General features: G+C 42.9%; 1 protein-coding gene across 1 annotated transcript in view; it reads right to left on the reverse strand.

The window, feature by feature from the left end:
* The window catches only part of SLC16A10 (solute carrier family 16 member 10), a 145,181-nt gene that overhangs the window by 36,033 nt on the left and 91,803 nt on the right, over positions 1-17,345 (reverse strand). The window contains exon 2 of the mRNA XM_073576003.1: positions 1,702-1,846. Within this exon, the coding sequence (XP_073432104.1) occupies positions 1,702-1,846 (145 nt within the window). The remainder of the gene's footprint in view (positions 1-1,701; positions 1,847-17,345) is intronic.

Consider the following 17,345-nt stretch of genomic DNA (forward strand, 5'->3'; position numbering starts at 1 on the left):
TGAGCTAATAAAAAGCAGTATTTAGGTTTGGGTCATTTGTCAGTCCTTGGATTGTACAGCTTTCAGTGGGTTCTAGCCATGATTTTTCCTAAGGAGTACCTCTCTCCTCTAAGGTCTGAGCCATTTTCATGATATCATGTATAGTACTTCTCTTTTGTTATTGCTTTTTATTTTATTTAATTGTATATATCTTATTGTTTTGTTCCTATTTTGTATCATATTTTTATATCTTTAAAAAAACACTTCCTAGCTTTCTGGATTAAATATATAAAAGTGCATAATTCTGTTCCTCTTGCTCTGTAAACAGCACCCCTGAAGCCATACGCTACCTGTAAACGGGTGTCTAATTGCCCTGTATAAACGATTGGTAGTGCCAGCTAGTAGTGTTTTCTTTTTTGTTATTGTGGAGCTGGCAGTGACCATACCAGGGTATATATATTCCATGAACTGGAATCGGAGATGCATATACCATATAACAAAAAAAATTGGAGGAACTAAAATGGTCTTTGGACGGATATGTCCATATAATTAACAAATTGGGGAGAACCCCAAATGTACTCTGACTAGAAGACCATAAAATTTAACAAGTGAGGGTTCATTTGGGGTTCTCCCCAATTTGTTAATTATATGCATATACCATACACTCACTGTAAATTCCCCAATAACCGGCCTAGTTGTGGAAGCAGCAGCAGCAGCCTCGTCCATCCCTCGTCAGTCAGTTGTGTAATTGCCATGAATATTGGAGGCAGTGGAGTTGAGTTCACCTGAGGAGCTGGTGGCAGTGGTGATATCTGTGTGATCTCTCTGGTGTCATCTCTCTGGCTGTTATCTTTGACACTTTATAAATACCCTGCTTAACCAACCCTTTATCCTGGATGACACATTAACACATGTTTAATAAAAAAAAGTATTTTTTAAAGTCCTTTTTATTATGCAAATAATTTTTTGACTAGTTTATTGGGCATTTGTTTCCCGAGACTGGTCACCCTATTCAGCATGTTATCACGCCTATGTGGGCATGATAACAGGATTTTAAAGCGTCAGCATCTTGAGAGACTTTCATTCCTACATGTCATTGTGCCTCTGAAGTTCAGATGTACGTTTCCCGACTTCGGAGGCGCACTGGCTACAAATGTTGGTGGGTTGGAGGACATGGTGGACCTGTCAGGTTCCATTTAAGGAAACTGTGATCTGATTAATTCTATGGTCTGTCACTTTACCTTGCTGTCCTATGTTCTCTCTTTACTGCCCATATAATCTGAATATTCATAAAATGAATTTGGGCACAAACTTATACCAGTCTAAAAATGCAGCAAATATATTAACAGCGTGAGACATTTTGATGTGTTTGGCACATTTTAAGACTATGTATAGTCTAAATTTGCAAAATCTAAAAATTTGGCAGTTTTAGTGAATCTCTTTCAATAACTATTGAACGCCTGTAAAAATAATGGTGATTATGTCTCTTACAAGTGGGTAAATTAGGAGTCAGTTATAGTGTAGAGATTGCCTCTGCCTCCCTATTTTTTTTCTATATCTTATTACCGTAATTATGTCACTTAGCAGCAAGTGCAATAACTCCATTCTTTCTCATAAAAAACATTGTAAATAAAGTATTGATCAATCAATCAAGTTACTGATTTTCTTATGTAATGTGCACTACAACATGACAACTGTAATATGATTCGATAAAGATCTTACGTGACAAAAGAACTTGAAAAGAGGCCAATAGTTCCCACTGCGGCACCAATAACTGCGGTCTTTCGACATCCAAACATGTCTGTAAATATGCTGACCACAGGGGAGCAGAAGAATATCATACCCATTGATAAGGAGCTCACCCATGCTGGAGAAAAAAAAACCAATTATAAACATATGAGATATGCAAATTCTGCAAAGTATTAATAATGATATACATTTATTACAAGTATAAGCAAATGTGCATCTCTGTTTAGGAAATATACGGTACCTCTATACCAGCTGCTAAATAAGGGCCAACAAGACTTCTCTGATTGTAGCAACTAAAACTGATCTCATAAAATTGGCTTTTCTGCAGTCTCTATATTTTATTATGGAGAATTTAATCTTTTATGGTTAAGGCAACTGTCTGGCATCTAATCTCCAGTTCCATTAAAAAAGGGCATTTTTGTTTTTGTTGGTTGCACGCAATCACTTTCCCAAGCATGCTGACCTATAGCAATAAGGAGGTTAAGCCTGAAGGGCGTCTTACAGGGTTTCAACTTTGGTGACTCAAGAAATTGCCAAAAAGATGAAAAGAGAATATTAAACTCGTGATCACACAGAATTGTGAATGAAGGTGGACATTCTATAAAGTAAAACATTACAAGAAATGAAATATAGACCCACAATTCTACAGTAAAAAAACAACCCAACTATGGTTTACTCGCCTTCCCTGGGTCCAGCACTGAGTCTCCGACGCTGCTCCCGGTGTCTCTTATTGTGTTAAGGGCTGATGTTGTGTAAACAATAACTGAGATCAGTGGCTTTGACTAGTAGATGGCACAAGCCACAGAGCTCCCCGATTGGCTGCAGTGCTGTCAATTTGACGTCAATAAGAGATACCAGGAGCAGCAGCAGAGACTCGGCGCTGATTCTGGGAAGGGTGAAATCGGAAAACTCCTTTAAAGGACCATTTAGTCGAGCAGATAATTGGATGGTGTAAACATGATGGCAATCATTTGGCAGCAAGTCGTTCACTCATTCAGGCAATAAAACCATCCTTATAGGCCAGATATCAACCTATGTAAAGAGATATGTTGTCAACAATGATATTTTATTTCATTTTGGTCACAAGGGGGCATTCTCTGCGTCAGGAGGAGAGAAGGTTTTTACACCAACATAGAAGAGGATTCTTTACTGTTAGGGCAGTGAGAATCTGGAATTCCTTGCCAGAGGAGGTGGTGATGGCGAACACAGTCGAGGGATTCAAGAGAGGCCTGGATGTCTTCCTTGGGCGTAAGGCCCCCATCACACATAGCAATCTCGCTAGCGAGATCGCTGCTGAGTCACAACTTTTGTGACACAACAGTGATCTCACCAGCGAGATCGCTGTGTGTGACAGTGATCAGCGACCGGCCCCCCTGCCGGCATCGCTGATCGCTGCAAGAAACCCCTGGACATTTTTTTCGTTGCTGATCTCCCGCTAGCCAGCACGCATCGATGCGTGTGACAGGCGGGAGACCAGCGATCAGCTGTAAAATAATTAAAAAAATTAAAAATATTGTTATTCTCACCTTCCGGCGTCCCGCGCAGTCTTCCCGCTTCTTTCCACGCTCCCGGTCCCAGTAATCCTTTGCAAGAATGACCGCGAGACTTCGCAATCCAGCGAGAACGGACGTCATCGCGGTAATTCTCGCAAAAGATTACTGGGATCGGAGCGTGGAGAGAGGCAGGATGGCTGCGAGGGACGTCGGAAGGTGAGAATAACAATATTTTTTATTTTAATTCTATTTTTGACATGAATATGGCATCAGCGCTAACGAACACAGCGATGCAGCGCGCGCATGGCGTCGCTGTGCTAATCGCTGGTGAAGCTGTCTGTTTGATCGACTTACCAGTGAGCCTGACACGTTGATATCGTTGTCGGGATCGCTGGTAAGTCGCTATGTGTGACTCCAGCTTAACAATATTGTATCTTACAGATATTACCGTAGGTTCTTTTGAAGGACGTAGATCTGGGGATTTATTCTGACGGAATAGGCTCGTATAGGCTGTACTGGATGGACAAATGTCTTTTTTCGGCCTTGCTAACTATGTTACTGTTAACCGATAGTACAATCGCACTGTGCGCATACAATTCTGGTCGGCCTGTCTTAGCAGACCCTTACATGACTGCTGATCAGCTTCCGGTAGTCACATATCGCCCTGGTTGGCAGGTATAAATGCCCCTTTAAAATCTGTCCATCTCTCTGAATCAGCTGATGGCAACATTTTAAAAGAGTTATTGCCCAACAAACCTTTCCAAATGCCATATTAATTCTTATGGACGCCATGAAGAGGAATCCGATACCTCCTCAATGTACAAGAAGAGAGCCACTTATATTGATTTCAAAAGGACTTGTCACCAGGTCAAAAGGGTCTAGTTTTTGCTCTTGGTTTATACCCACTGCTCCCCTCATTATGCGATTTTTTGCATTTTTAAAATCCGCCATATAGTAAAAGATTTTGGCCTTTTTATTTAGTGCTAATTTTTTTTGTCTTTGCCAAGAGGGTGTGACTCACAGGATTATCTGGGGGCGTGTCTTTAGGCTCATCTGCATAATTATCCAGTGAACAAAGTCCACTTGGTGCAAACCATAAAAAGTAGAACGAAATAAAAAGGCCCATATATCTGGGAACCAAATGGCCAATTTAAAAAAAAAAAAAAAAAGCAGAAAAAATAAAATGTGGAATGCTCAGTAGCCAGTTCTGACTGCTTGTCGTGTCAGGGGTTAAACAAACCCAATCAATGGGAAAAACCTTCTTAAAAAAAAACCCCAATGTGTTCTCTGCATGAGTCAACCCCTTTAATGCTAAACTAACATTTGTGTTATTTTGAGTTTCTACATTAGAAACATAACTATCCAATAACATTAGAGATGGCAATAAATAAAATAAGAAGAATCATAACTGATTGTTTGAAGGTTCACATTAATCCTATTCCAAACTGAATCAGTTTACAGCAGTTCAGTCACCTGTTTATTTTAGCTGTGGAACAAAAAAAAAAGATATATAAGTGTGAACAAGGCCTGATTACTGTAGAGTAGAAAACCTGTGTGATTCTCAGTATCTAGAATTCACCGTGCCCAAGTATGCCAGGTTTGTGCTTCTCCTGGCCAGAAGGTGGCGCACTAACTGCATTGCTGCTCATGCCACAACATATGGGCAACCTCTATTACCTCCATGAGTCCAAATAGTGGGATATTATGCACAATTATTGCACCCTGCAGAATCACAGCTTATTGCTTCTGTAAATGTGGGTGCATGAAATTGCATATTTCATGTGTTACTGCCTTAGGGCTTATTCGCACTTCAGGATTTGGTCAATATTTTGCGGCAATGTTTGTATGGCAAAACCAGGAGTGTAACTTGCAGGGTATAACTATGACGGAAAATTAATACCTGTTCTGTGTTTTGGAGACATACAAATACTGATGAAACACTGATCAAAATACTTACGCATGAATAAAGCCTTGCATGGGGTTTTGTGGCCTTAAGAGAATCTGTCAGCCGGATTACAAATCCCAATTTATATGCACATGTTGCTCTTTCAAAGACAAGTCCGGCAATACCTCACACCGCATGTCCATAACTCCATTACTGAGAAATCAGTGTTTGAATGGATATGTAAATAATGTTGAAATGCTTTTGGTGCATAAGAACTGTTCCCAAGCCTCTTTCACTCTGGCTCTCTTTCTTGCTGGATATATACCGTAAGTAATTTTGGGGGTGGGTGGGGGTCGAATCCTGCTAAGGCCGGGGTCACACTTGAGATAAACTCGCACGAGCCTCACATCTCAATACCTGGCACTGCCACCGGCACTTGGGACCGGAGTGTGCGGCTGCATGTATTTCTATGCAGCTGAGTGCTTCGGTCCCGAGGGCCGGCGGCAGTGTCGGGTATTGAGATGCGAGACTCGTGCGAGTTTCTCGCAAGTGTGACCTTACAGATACTCTTTAAGGAAAACCACTCTGTGAGCATCTGTTTCTCTGATTTCACTCTATTCTTGTTACCTGACCACTGCAGTCAATCACAGGCCGCAGCGCCCTTGTGACTGGAGAAAGGTGGTGCCATGGCAGCCGGTGATGGAGCACGCCACTGGAGCAGCCTCTGCTGGATTCTCAGGGGTGACAACAGGTACTCTGTTTGTTATTTTTACACTTACACAAGGGTACGGTTTTTATCAAGGAGGGACATCAACTTTTAAGGCTGCATTCACATCTGAGAGGGACATCATGTTGTGCACTAATGGGCATGTTTAGGGACATCATGTTGTGCCTTATGGGGCATGTTTAAGGACATCATGTTGTGCACTAAGGGTTATGTTTAGGGACATCATGTTGTGCTTTATGGGGCATGTTTAGGTACATTATCCTGTGCCCTATGGGGCATGTTTATGGACATCATGCTGTGAACTAAGGGGCATGTTTAGGGACATCATGCTGTGCCTTATGGGGCATGTTTAGGGAGATTATACTGTGCCTTATGGGATATGTTTATGGACATCATACTGTGCACTAATGGGCATGTTTAGGAAAATTATGCTGTGCCCTATGGAGCATGTTTAGGGACATCATGCTGTGCCCTAACTGGCATGTGTAGGGACATAATTCTGCGTGGGTGGCATTGTGGCTATATGAAACTCTGTAAGGGGGCTGTGTAAGGACTTCATAATGAGTAGGGGTGAGGGGGGCTCTGTGTTGACATACTGTGTGGGGGGGACATCATACTGTGTGTGGACATTCAGTATGAGGAGTTCTGTGGGGACATCATACTGTGTGTTGATGACTGTCGGGGCATCATATTGTGTTGTGAGGTGTTGATTTAGGTAGAAAGGCTGAATAACAAGACCAGAATAATTTGCTGCTTTATATAACTTTTAGAAAAAGCAATATGTTTTTATTAGCTGCTACAGGGAAAAACACTTTACATGTATTAATAGTAGAAGCAAGTCACCAAACTAAATTGTGCTCAAGATCAAGTGATAAAAATTGATATAAAACAATAATAATGAGCAGAACTAAGTTTGGCCAGTTTGATCAGCCCTCCACAACAGTCACAGTCTTTGATGTGGCCCCTGGGAAATTTGATGTGGCCCACCCCTGGTATAAACCATTCCTACGTATACGACTGCAGGGACAATCTGGAAGCATTTGCGGACTTCCTCTCATCATATGACTGAGATGAAGGGTGCTGCTGACCTTTTTTTTAATTAAGCATTGTGCTACAAAGAATAAAGAGTGCAATACATTCTAGGGTTCAATGTTAGACTTTGTCTTCAAGTTTTATGAACGTAACACCATAAATACACTTTATTGTATGGCACTATGTCTCGTGCTTGAATGAATGGTAATAGTATCTTTCAGGTCTTTTCCCCTAAGGCTAGTTGCTTGAAAATGGAATTTTACTAAGCTATGGAGTGTATTGCAAGATCCTGACCCCTACACATATCACAGGGCAAAAATGTGAATGAAAACAGCCGATGGAATTAATGAGGGTGTGGTGAAAATATAAAAGAGGTGTTGCTCTGATAACCCGCTGGTTAATGTGGTTTGCCCATTTAGAACTGCTGTAAATGTACATTGGAGCTATAACTTATTTACTTTGCGAAGGTCATTATAATAATTACTAAAGAAAAAATATTTCTTGCACTGGGAGCTTAAAACCCAATGTTTATTCTGGCAGGTCAAGTACTCATGCTGCGAGATATAGAAGCAGGTGAAATAAAGTACAAAAAAATACTGCCATGTGAAAGCGGCCAAATTCAGGTTGACAACAGACAATTGTCTATGTGGCGCCCCTGAGGCTCAGTCGCTACAGAGGTACTGCACCTTCTCCTAAGGTGTAGTGCCCCACCATCCGGGTAAGTTGGGAACTCCTTTCCACGCTCCAACGCTCTCACCCCAGACAACAGGGTAGTTCTGCACAACCACATTGAGGCTCAGAGGGTAGCAGAGCACCTCTGGTGGTTCCCTGCTTGGAACACTGGATGTGCTGGGAGGTGGGTGGAGTTAAGATACATAAAAGAGTGGGAAAGTGTAGGAGGACAGGTCAGTCTGACAGAAGGTCTGTCGGGTAGGAAGTCACTCAGACAGGAGTGAGGATCCCTGGAAGAAAGGATGGAGGAAGGAGTGCTGCAGCTGCCTCAGTGATCTGAGCCAGCTGGCACGGGAAAGGAAAAGAAGGAGAAAGACGTAGAACTGAAATCTAAGCTTCCATAAGAAAGAAACACAAGTACGGAACAAAAGAGTAGAGAGAACAGAGACGACGTGGGTTAGAAGAGGAACCCTGCCTATAGGTTCTCAGCGCAAGGCCGGGGCCCGGTCCCTAAGGTTGTATGGACACTTATGGTTCTGCAGCAGACACCGGCGGAGTAGTTGGCTGTAAATGCACTACTCCCATCTAAGACTTGGGGCACAACAGCAATACGGATAGAGAGCCGGGACTCAGGAGAAGGGAGTCCCCGAAGCAGGCTATAGCTGTCTGCCGTACAAGTAGAGTTCTTGGGAACATCTGACAGGAGGAACTCCGGTGTACCATGGTACTGGAGATCTTCACACTTTATGGCGCTATAGAGGAGACGTTCAGGAAAGGCACATAAGTTGGTGGAGTGTTGGAGGGGAGAATCCTAACTTGCCCGGAGGTTGATTGAGTCTCTGACCCGGAGGACACGGCACAGAAGCGGGCACTACAGACTGTGAGTAAAGCTTTGGAACTGCATGCCCCGGTGTCCTCCATTCCTTCCTGCGTCCGTCAGCCCTGTACTGCTACATCCCCTGCGCCAGACACTACATCACCTAAGTGTCTCCCCATCTACACTGCTCTGGGACAACAGCCCTGCCTGTGGAGGGCTATACCACCATTGCTGCACCACACCATCTGTCCCGAAGGATCTGCATGCAGCGTCGGCTTAACACCTCCTTTGCCGAACACCACAGGTGGTGCCACAAACTATTCATCTAACTACATTCCACCATTGCATATCCCCCATTGATTTGGGCGCCCAAGGCCATGGACCGGGTCACCGCTGCTGTGACACATCCCGCTGACTCCGGCCCGGTACCGAGTACCCCACAGCCCAGGGAGGGCGACCCATCAACCACATCTCATAGACCCCATAGATATTAGATTATTGGTAGATCCCATCAAAATCTGTTGAATTTGCCTACTAAAATCTAATTTCTATATCCTATTGAAGATAGATGCGTGTGAAAGAATAAACATGGTAATAAGAAATGTGAAGTATGTAAAAGCTAAGTAATAGACTCCGCTATACTTGTATAAATAATTGCATTCCTTCCTGCACTGGGAGCAAGCAGTATTAACACTGTACACGCTGATGATCTTGCATTTTGTATAGAAATGTACAAGGACAGCATTCTTGTATATTCCAATAACAGCCTATTTGCATCCCACTGAGCATTTGATGCCCAGATGTCTTTAAGGGGCTTGTTTCTCTGTTCCTTTACTCCTGCTGAGCTCATTTCATTTCACGTGGTGAAAAGTCATTCCGGCCAGATGCAATATCTCAAGTTCAGTTCAAGAGTAATTACTTATATGGGATGCTGGACTCTCAAACTTTGATGTAACCAACAGTGGTGGAGAAATTTCTTCACAATCTAATCACAGCAGACAAAACTGTATTACAGATCAGTTTTCTTTTACGGTATATAGAGTAATGTGTAAAACTTTGTTAGCTGAAGAAGAGTACAATTGTGACTGTCTGCAGGCAACAGTGAAGCATGATGGAGGCTCCTTGCAATTTTTGGGCTACATTTCAGCAAATGGAGTTGGGGATTTGGTCAAGATTAATGGTGTTCTCAATGCTGGGAAAAACAGCAGATACTTCTCCATCATACAATACCATTAGAAAGGCATCTGATTGGCTCCATATTTATTGTGTAGTAGGACAACGATCCCAAAGATACAGCCAATGTCATTAAAAACTATTTTCAGTGTAAAGAAGAAAAAGGAGTCTTAGAAGTGATTATATGGCCTCCACTGAAACATGATCTCAACATCGCTGAGTATGACTGGTATTACATGAAGAAACAGAAAATTTTTCACAAGCTTACATCTACCGAAGATCTATAGTTAGTTCTCCATGATGTTTGGAACAACCTGCCTGCTGAGTCCATCATTCATGCTGTTTTGAAGGCGGTGACACCAAATATTGGTTTAATTTAGATTCCCATTTTGTTCATTCACTATACATTTCGTTAATTGACAAAAAATTGTTAACATATCTATTTTTTACAACATTTTTTCCCACACCTGTATAAAATTTTATCACAAATTGCCCACAAATTCATAAATTCACCATGAATACCTGGTATGTATCAAGACAACTTGTGAATTAATCACTGTTTGGACACCATGAATAAAATTAGGCTCCAAAAATATGGTACAAAATAAAATAATTTATATTGAACAATAATATTAAAAACATGTAAAAAGAGAGGTGTGTGTCCATATGACAAGATGGACAAACAAAGCCATGAGGTAACCTACAAAAATGCCACCATAAGAAGTATAACCCAATATGCAATACATATGAGAACTGCTCTGCTCTGTGCAAAACAAGGCATAAATGAATGCAATACAATGTGACAATATGGGCAGCTAAATACTACTGTGCAAAACAATGCTATCAAGCAAAAGTTAGTTTATACAGCCCAATCAATAGCCAAATTGATAGGTGCTGAATGAAGGTGTGTGTAAGAGGTTCACACGCTGGAGCTGCTCATATATATGCAAAGCTACTATCCCAGCATGCTCAATTAACATATCCATAAACTCACAGCGTGTAGCAAACCTCTCACACCCATCATTATGCAAACGGTTAAGCACACTGTAAATTCATGATAAGAACTATGGGGTAATTATACCTGGCAATGGCATGTGGAGTCCCCCCGGGCGTCTCTCTGCCCCGACGCGCGTTTTGCGCTGCCACTTCTTTGGGAGGACAGATGAGCCTCTTAAAGAAGAAGTTACAGGTCTGTGAGAGTCAGAAATCTTGCATGTTTTTAGGTGACCAAATACTTATTTTCCATTTGTTTTCTCATGTTGACTCTCATAGTTGTGGTCTATCTATGACGTCAATTACAGGCCTCTCTCATCTTTTTAAGTGGGAGAACTTGCACAATTGGTGACTGACTAAATAGTTTTTTCCCCACTCTATCTTCCTGTACAGGTGGAGATGCAAATGAGTCTCAATAACAATATTTTGTTGAAGAAAAAGATGAAGTCAGTAAGTTCATTCACATTAAGACTAGTAAAATTAATTGGCCACACATATGACAGAGCCAGTCCTGTACAAAGATCATGTATGATGGCACACTAAAGTCCCAACACGTCAGTATTTCAAAGCCATAGGTAATCAATATCTTGCATTATGGTGCTTTTATGAAACAATTTATTCTCCCCAGGGCATGCATAAGGGTAAACCATAGGCCAACATATAGGTGCTGTATTACAGACCCATACAATATGCAAGCTTAATCCCTTCACAACATATGATGTATATTTACGTCATAAGTTGTGTCCCTGACTTACTTTGATGCGGGCTCTGAAGCTGAGTCCGCACCTTTCCCCGCACATGACAGCTGATTTAATCAGCCTTCATGTGCCTTTAACAGGCGCGGATGGAGCGGTGCTTCGCCTATGGCTGTTAACCTGTTAAATCCCACTATTAGTCTCTGACAACAGGATTTGAGGGGTGTTCATTCCTCCATGCTCCCATCAGAGTGCCCGTGATGTGATCATGGGGCACCGATGGGTTGTTATGGCATCCAAGGATATGCTGATGACTCCTGTGCCTGTCATTCCAATACTCCTGTGAACGCCGGCTCGTGGCCGGCGTTCATAGGAGATTGTGATTTTTGTTGGACAATAGCAGTGCTGAAGTGCTGCTATGTATGGCACAAGCGATCAGATGATTTCAGCGTCAAGTCTCCTAAGGGGACTATTAAATAAAGTGAAAAGTGGAAAAGAAAGTTTTTAAAATTATGGAAAAAAAAAGTTCAAATCACCCCTCCTTTTGCCTCATTGAAAATATATATATTTTTTTAAAAAGTACATATATTTGGTATTGCTGCTTTCAGAAATGTCCCATCTATCAAAATATTTTAAAAAAATGCAATTGGTAAACAGCGTAACAAGAAAAATAATAGAAATGCCAGAATAAATTTTTTTGGGTTGCCACAACATTGCAATAAAATGCAATAAAAGGTGATCAAAACATGGTATCTACCCCCGAAATGGTATCAATAAAAACGTCAGCTCGTGTCGCAAAAAATACGTCACAGCCAGCCCCAGATCCCGAAAAATTAAAACGTTATGGGTTTCGTAAAATGGCGACAAAAGCAAAAACTTTTTTTTTGTACGACTAATATTGCCTGGTCAGATTTACCATATAATGAACATGGTAAATTAAAAAAAGAATTGTGGAATTACACTCTTTTTTGCAATTTTACCAGACATGGACTTTTTTTTTACCGCATTCCAGTTCACTATATAGTAAAATCAGTAGTGCAACTCAAAAGTACAACTCGTCCCACAAAAAACAAGCCCTAATATGGCTATACTGACAGAAATATAAAAAAGTTATGGCTTTTGGAAGAACAGGAGGAAAAAACAAAAATAATAAAAAAAAAAGGAAAATGACCAGGTAGTGAAAGGGTTACACAGTAGATGATGCAAAGATATTTTACAAATTGTACATGATTTCATCGGCCAAAAAATAATCACATGACCTAGGGCTTTTCCAGTCTCCCCATAAGCACAGTTATTTAGGTGGCACTATCATAGCTTGTATAAAAGCAAAGGCAGGGAATGCAGCAGCCATTTTAGAGAAAATCTATATAGTGTGAAGACATCACAGCTCACAGCTTAGCAATAAAGATGGGTATTGAAAATGATAAAACACTAAAAAAAAGGTCTAGTTAGTGTGTGACAGCACTGCAGTGAAGAAGATGAAAAGAGAAAAGTGCCATACACTTGTTTTCAGGACAGTTAGAGGCTTTGATGTATTTTTGATTTGTGGTGAATGGTTTCACCACAAAGTAAATTTTCTGCATATGACCTAAATAATAAATAAGCTTATTCTTAAATAGTGTATTATTATATAAAGTTTGTAATAAAGTTTATGCCACTGATGTTTATCTCACAAGTATATTTCCACTTAAGAAAGCAGTAGTTAAAAGCACTGCACACGGTCCTAAAAACACGCTGTGACCCAACACGATGCAACAGGTGGCAGATTTCACGAGTAATTGAAGGCTGGTTGTGGTGATAATGACTAGTGTGACTTGCTTTCTGTTATCTAAAACGCTCATGAGTATGGCACAAACAATATTAACTATTAATGCAAGTCTTTTTAGCTTATTAGAGCATATAGTATCTTAATTATTAACCTTGAAATATCCACAAAGTAGACAAATCCAGATCGACCTTTGGTAGTTCATAAGACCTGTAAACACAGGGCAGTGCAGGGGGACTAATTGATAACCAACCGTACCTAATCGCCCATTCACAACACTTGAAGACTGCTTAGTTATATATACTAGTATGAGGTCACATTGTGCTTAGATCAGCACTACAGAAGCCCACACGCCTATTCAGCAAGGCAACGATGTGGTCTAGAACAGAGGTTATAAAATATAAAATAACGATGATACAAGTTTCCCCACACTAGGGTGTCTTAGTTCAGTAGGCTTTATCTCACACCCGCTGATCATATATTCGGGGTAAAATAAAGTGAAATAGAGTTATAATCCGGACTCCAATTTTAAGGAGTTTCCTGACACCCTTCTGATTGCAGATGTTCAAGGACATAGAAGGAGTCGAACATATTGGATCTCTGTAGGGCATAGCCATCGCCATTGTTTTCTCCTTATTGGAATAAATATGCACGCCCCGATGAACTTGTTTTTTTATGGTAGATTCTGATGAATAATATAGTTTTATTCTTTAATTCCTTGTAAAAAAAGAGTATGCGGTAAACTCCACCATAAAATGGCCTTGAACCTAGTTCCAAGACAATCTCAGTTTCTTGACAGTGTAAGCTCTCCTTCTAAGAACTATCCGTAACATGTGAAATGCTCTGCCTACATGCAAAATAATACTCTTCTCAGAAACCAGATATTGCAATGTGCTGATACATTTTTTAGACCCACAAAGTTTAGCTTTCTAACAAATAGAAAGCAAATGTAAATTGCGCTGTTGATCACTTGATTCTCTTCCTGACAAGCTCAATCATTTCTGCCATTCTCTACCCAGAACTGTAGTAAATGTAATTCTTGCACTGAACAGAAACTGTAACCAGCAATGTTTGTGTTTCCATATTTGTGTACGGATTAAGTCTTTGTTCCAAAGGGGAACCAAGTCATATTTCTGTACCGAGTATCTTTTCATTTATCTTTCCCAATCAATTTTCCAGTCTTTCATCTATATCCTCTGGTAGACGTCAGTTTCCACTGATGTAAGGGTGACTACTCCGTTAATGCAATCAGCAATCTTTTTGCTCTTCTAACTACTGATTTTCTAACGCTGACCTCAAATACACTGCCTGACTCAGATATTAAGAAATGTAAAGTATGTATGCACTTCGGACATCTTTTTCCCCATCATATTAAAGCTAGATTAATACTTGAAAACTCCGTCTTGTTCATTAGAAGAAAAAGCTCAGCATGTTGCATTACATTTTCCATTAAAATGACTGACAAACTATTGGAAGCCAAACAGGAACCAATAGCTAATGGGGTAGATCTTGAGTGTTTGTGTCTGTCATGCTTCGGACTCATTTCCTTCATTAGTTTACCTATATAGTGTCTTTTTGTTTTTATGCGTTTTTTACTGTCCATTATGTACTGTATATGGTATATATTGCTTTCCCTGTTGTTAGACAGATGGGATCTTACCCTAATAACAACCCCTGCCTATGCTGCGGAGGTCAACACCCTAAGGTCACGATAGTGACGCCCCCCGCTCGTTGTCAGCTGTCCCTAGTATTGGAGACCCTAAGGTACCAACCTCCGTGGCTTAGGAAGGGGTCGTTAATAAGCTAAGATCCCATCTATAGGATGCCCACACATATTAGGACCATAATTCTAATTTAATTCCCAGTTTTGAGAAAGAGACTGTAGGGCTGAGGAGAACCAGAAGTGAACCCGCAGGACCGCGACGACGAACCTCCTCGGGGTGAGCTGGCCAAGTGGACCACCCCTTATACAGGGAGCGTCTGGGACAAGCCTCGGGGAGACTATCGCCGCGGAAGCTGATACCCGGGGACAACAGCAGGAGGAAAACCAGAGGTGACCACAAGGACTGCGGAAGGACCAGCAGGGGAGGGTTTGTAGACAGGAACGGATTTAGGCTGACGATGGTAGATACTGCAGGAGAGGACTTGAGGCCGGGGACGGGCGAAGCAGGCACTAGGAGAGAACACAGGAAGAGATTACAAGAAGGTACAGGGGCACAGAGCGCAGGACAGAGTGCTAGGCTGGGAAAGCGCAGGGACGCGTGGACCTGAATCAGCAGTGCTAGACACAATTGATAGTCAGGCACAGGGCAGGAGGCGAGACTACCAGATATAGGACTGCAGGCAGCGCTTCCGGGTCAGGGTCGGCCAGGAGGTGGAGCAGCAGCAGCAACAGAGGAGATGAGTGGCAGGATCACTGGCGCGCAGTGTGCAGGCGCACCCGACGGGCATGGAAGGCTGGTTGCAGCGGCGGCAGAGGAGCAGGATGGCGCGTGCGCACCTCGGGAGCGCGCCGGGTGAGGTGAGTGCGCCGGTGTTCGGGAGGAGGGGCAGAGGATGCAGCCGCGGGCGGCGTGACAGAAGCAGCGGGGAGCGTGGCAGCGGGTGGCGTGACAGTACCCCCCTCCTTACGCCCCCTCTTCTTGAGACTGGCAAGGAACCTAGCTAGAATCCGGGGGGCCTGGATGTTCTGCCGGGGCTCCCAAGATCTTTCTTCGGGACCAAAACCCTTCCAATCAACTAAGAAGAGGGTCTTTCCTCTAGATCTTTTTACAGCAAGAATGTCTTGGACCTCAAAGACATCCTGGGCAGAAACTGGCTGGGGAGAGTGACCCACAGAGGCATGGAACTGGTTGAATATGACAGGTTTCAGGAGGGACACGTGAAAAGAATTGGGAATTCTTTGCGAGGCGGGGAGTTTTAACTTGTAGGCAACGTCATTGATGCGGGCTAAGACCTCAAAAGGCCCGATATACCGAGGGCCTAGCTTATACGAGGGGACTTTAAGACGAACAAACTTGGAGGACAGCCACACTTTATCCCCGGGATGGTACAACGGAGAATCCAGGCGCCTTTTGTCTGCGTGTCTTTTTATTCTGTCCCGTGCTAGTTCAAGCGCAGACTTGGTCTCCTGCCAGACCCTGGAGAACTCCTCAGTCAGAAGGTCGGCCGCCGGCACACCCGAGACAGGGGGTACCGGCAGAGGTACACTAGGATGTTGCCCGTAGATGATGAAGAAAGGTGATTTAGACGAAGACTCGTTGGTGTGGTTGTTGTAAGCAAATTCGGCCCACGGGAGCAGGTGGGACCAGTCGTTGTGGTGAACGTTGGAGAAGTGGCGAAGATAGGTTATCAAAATTTGATTCGTGCGCTCAGCCTGACCATTAGTTTGGGGGTGGTAGGCAGAGGAGAAGTCCAAAGTGATATCCATAAGTTTACACAGAGCTCGCCAGAAGTGTGAGGTAAACTGAACTCCTCTATCCGAAACGATATGCTGAGGAAAGCCGTGAATCCGGAAAACATGGGTAATGAAAATTCTTGCTAGTTCAGGAGCGGAGGGTAATCCAGGCAGGGAGATGAAATGGGCCATCTTGGAAAATCGATCTACGACCACGAGGATGACTGTGTGACCCGAAGACCGAGGCAAATCGGTAATAAAGTCCAAAGCAATGTGTTGCCAGGGAGCAGAAGGAACTGGGAGCGGGTCGAGAAGACCAGCGGGTAGGTGTCAGGGAACTTTATTTTTGGCACAAGACGGACAAGAGGCGACAAAACTTTGAACATCTCGAGCAAGCGAGGGCCACCAATAGTAACGAGAGATGAAGGAGAGGGTTTTCTTGAGGCCGACGTGACCTGCTAGCTTGGAGGCATGACCCCAATGTAAGACTCGCTTCCTATTGTCCTCTTGGACAAACGTCTTACCCGGGGGCAAGGAAGTCAGGTTTACAGGAGCAACCACAATGACCTTGTTAGGATCCATGATGTGTGAAGGCTCTTCCTCACAGTCGGTAAGCAAAAAGGATCTGGATAGAGCATCCGCCTTGAGGTTCTTATCGACGGGGCGGAAATGGAGTTCGAAATCGAACCGGGCGATGAACAGAGACCACCTGGCTTGTCGAGGATTGTCTTTGCGCTGTCCGGATGTATGCCAGGTTCTTGTGGTCAGTGTAGATCCTGACGGGATGCACCGCTCCCTCGAGGAGGTACCGCCATTCCTCCAAGGCCAACTTGATAGTGAGCAGCTCTCTGTCACCAATGGTATAGTTTCTCTCCGGGGTGGAGAATGATTTCGAGAAGAAGCCACAGGTGACCAGTCGTCCAGAGGGTGACGTCTGGGAAAGTACTGCACCAGCTCCGGTGGCAGAG

The sequence above is a fragment of the Dendrobates tinctorius genome, unplaced genomic scaffold (genome assembly GCF_039654945.1).
Source record: "Dendrobates tinctorius isolate UK_male_01 unplaced genomic scaffold, ASM3965494v1 ptg000046l, whole genome shotgun sequence".
In the NCBI taxonomy this organism is placed as follows: Eukaryota; Metazoa; Chordata; class Amphibia; order Anura; family Dendrobatidae; genus Dendrobates; species Dendrobates tinctorius.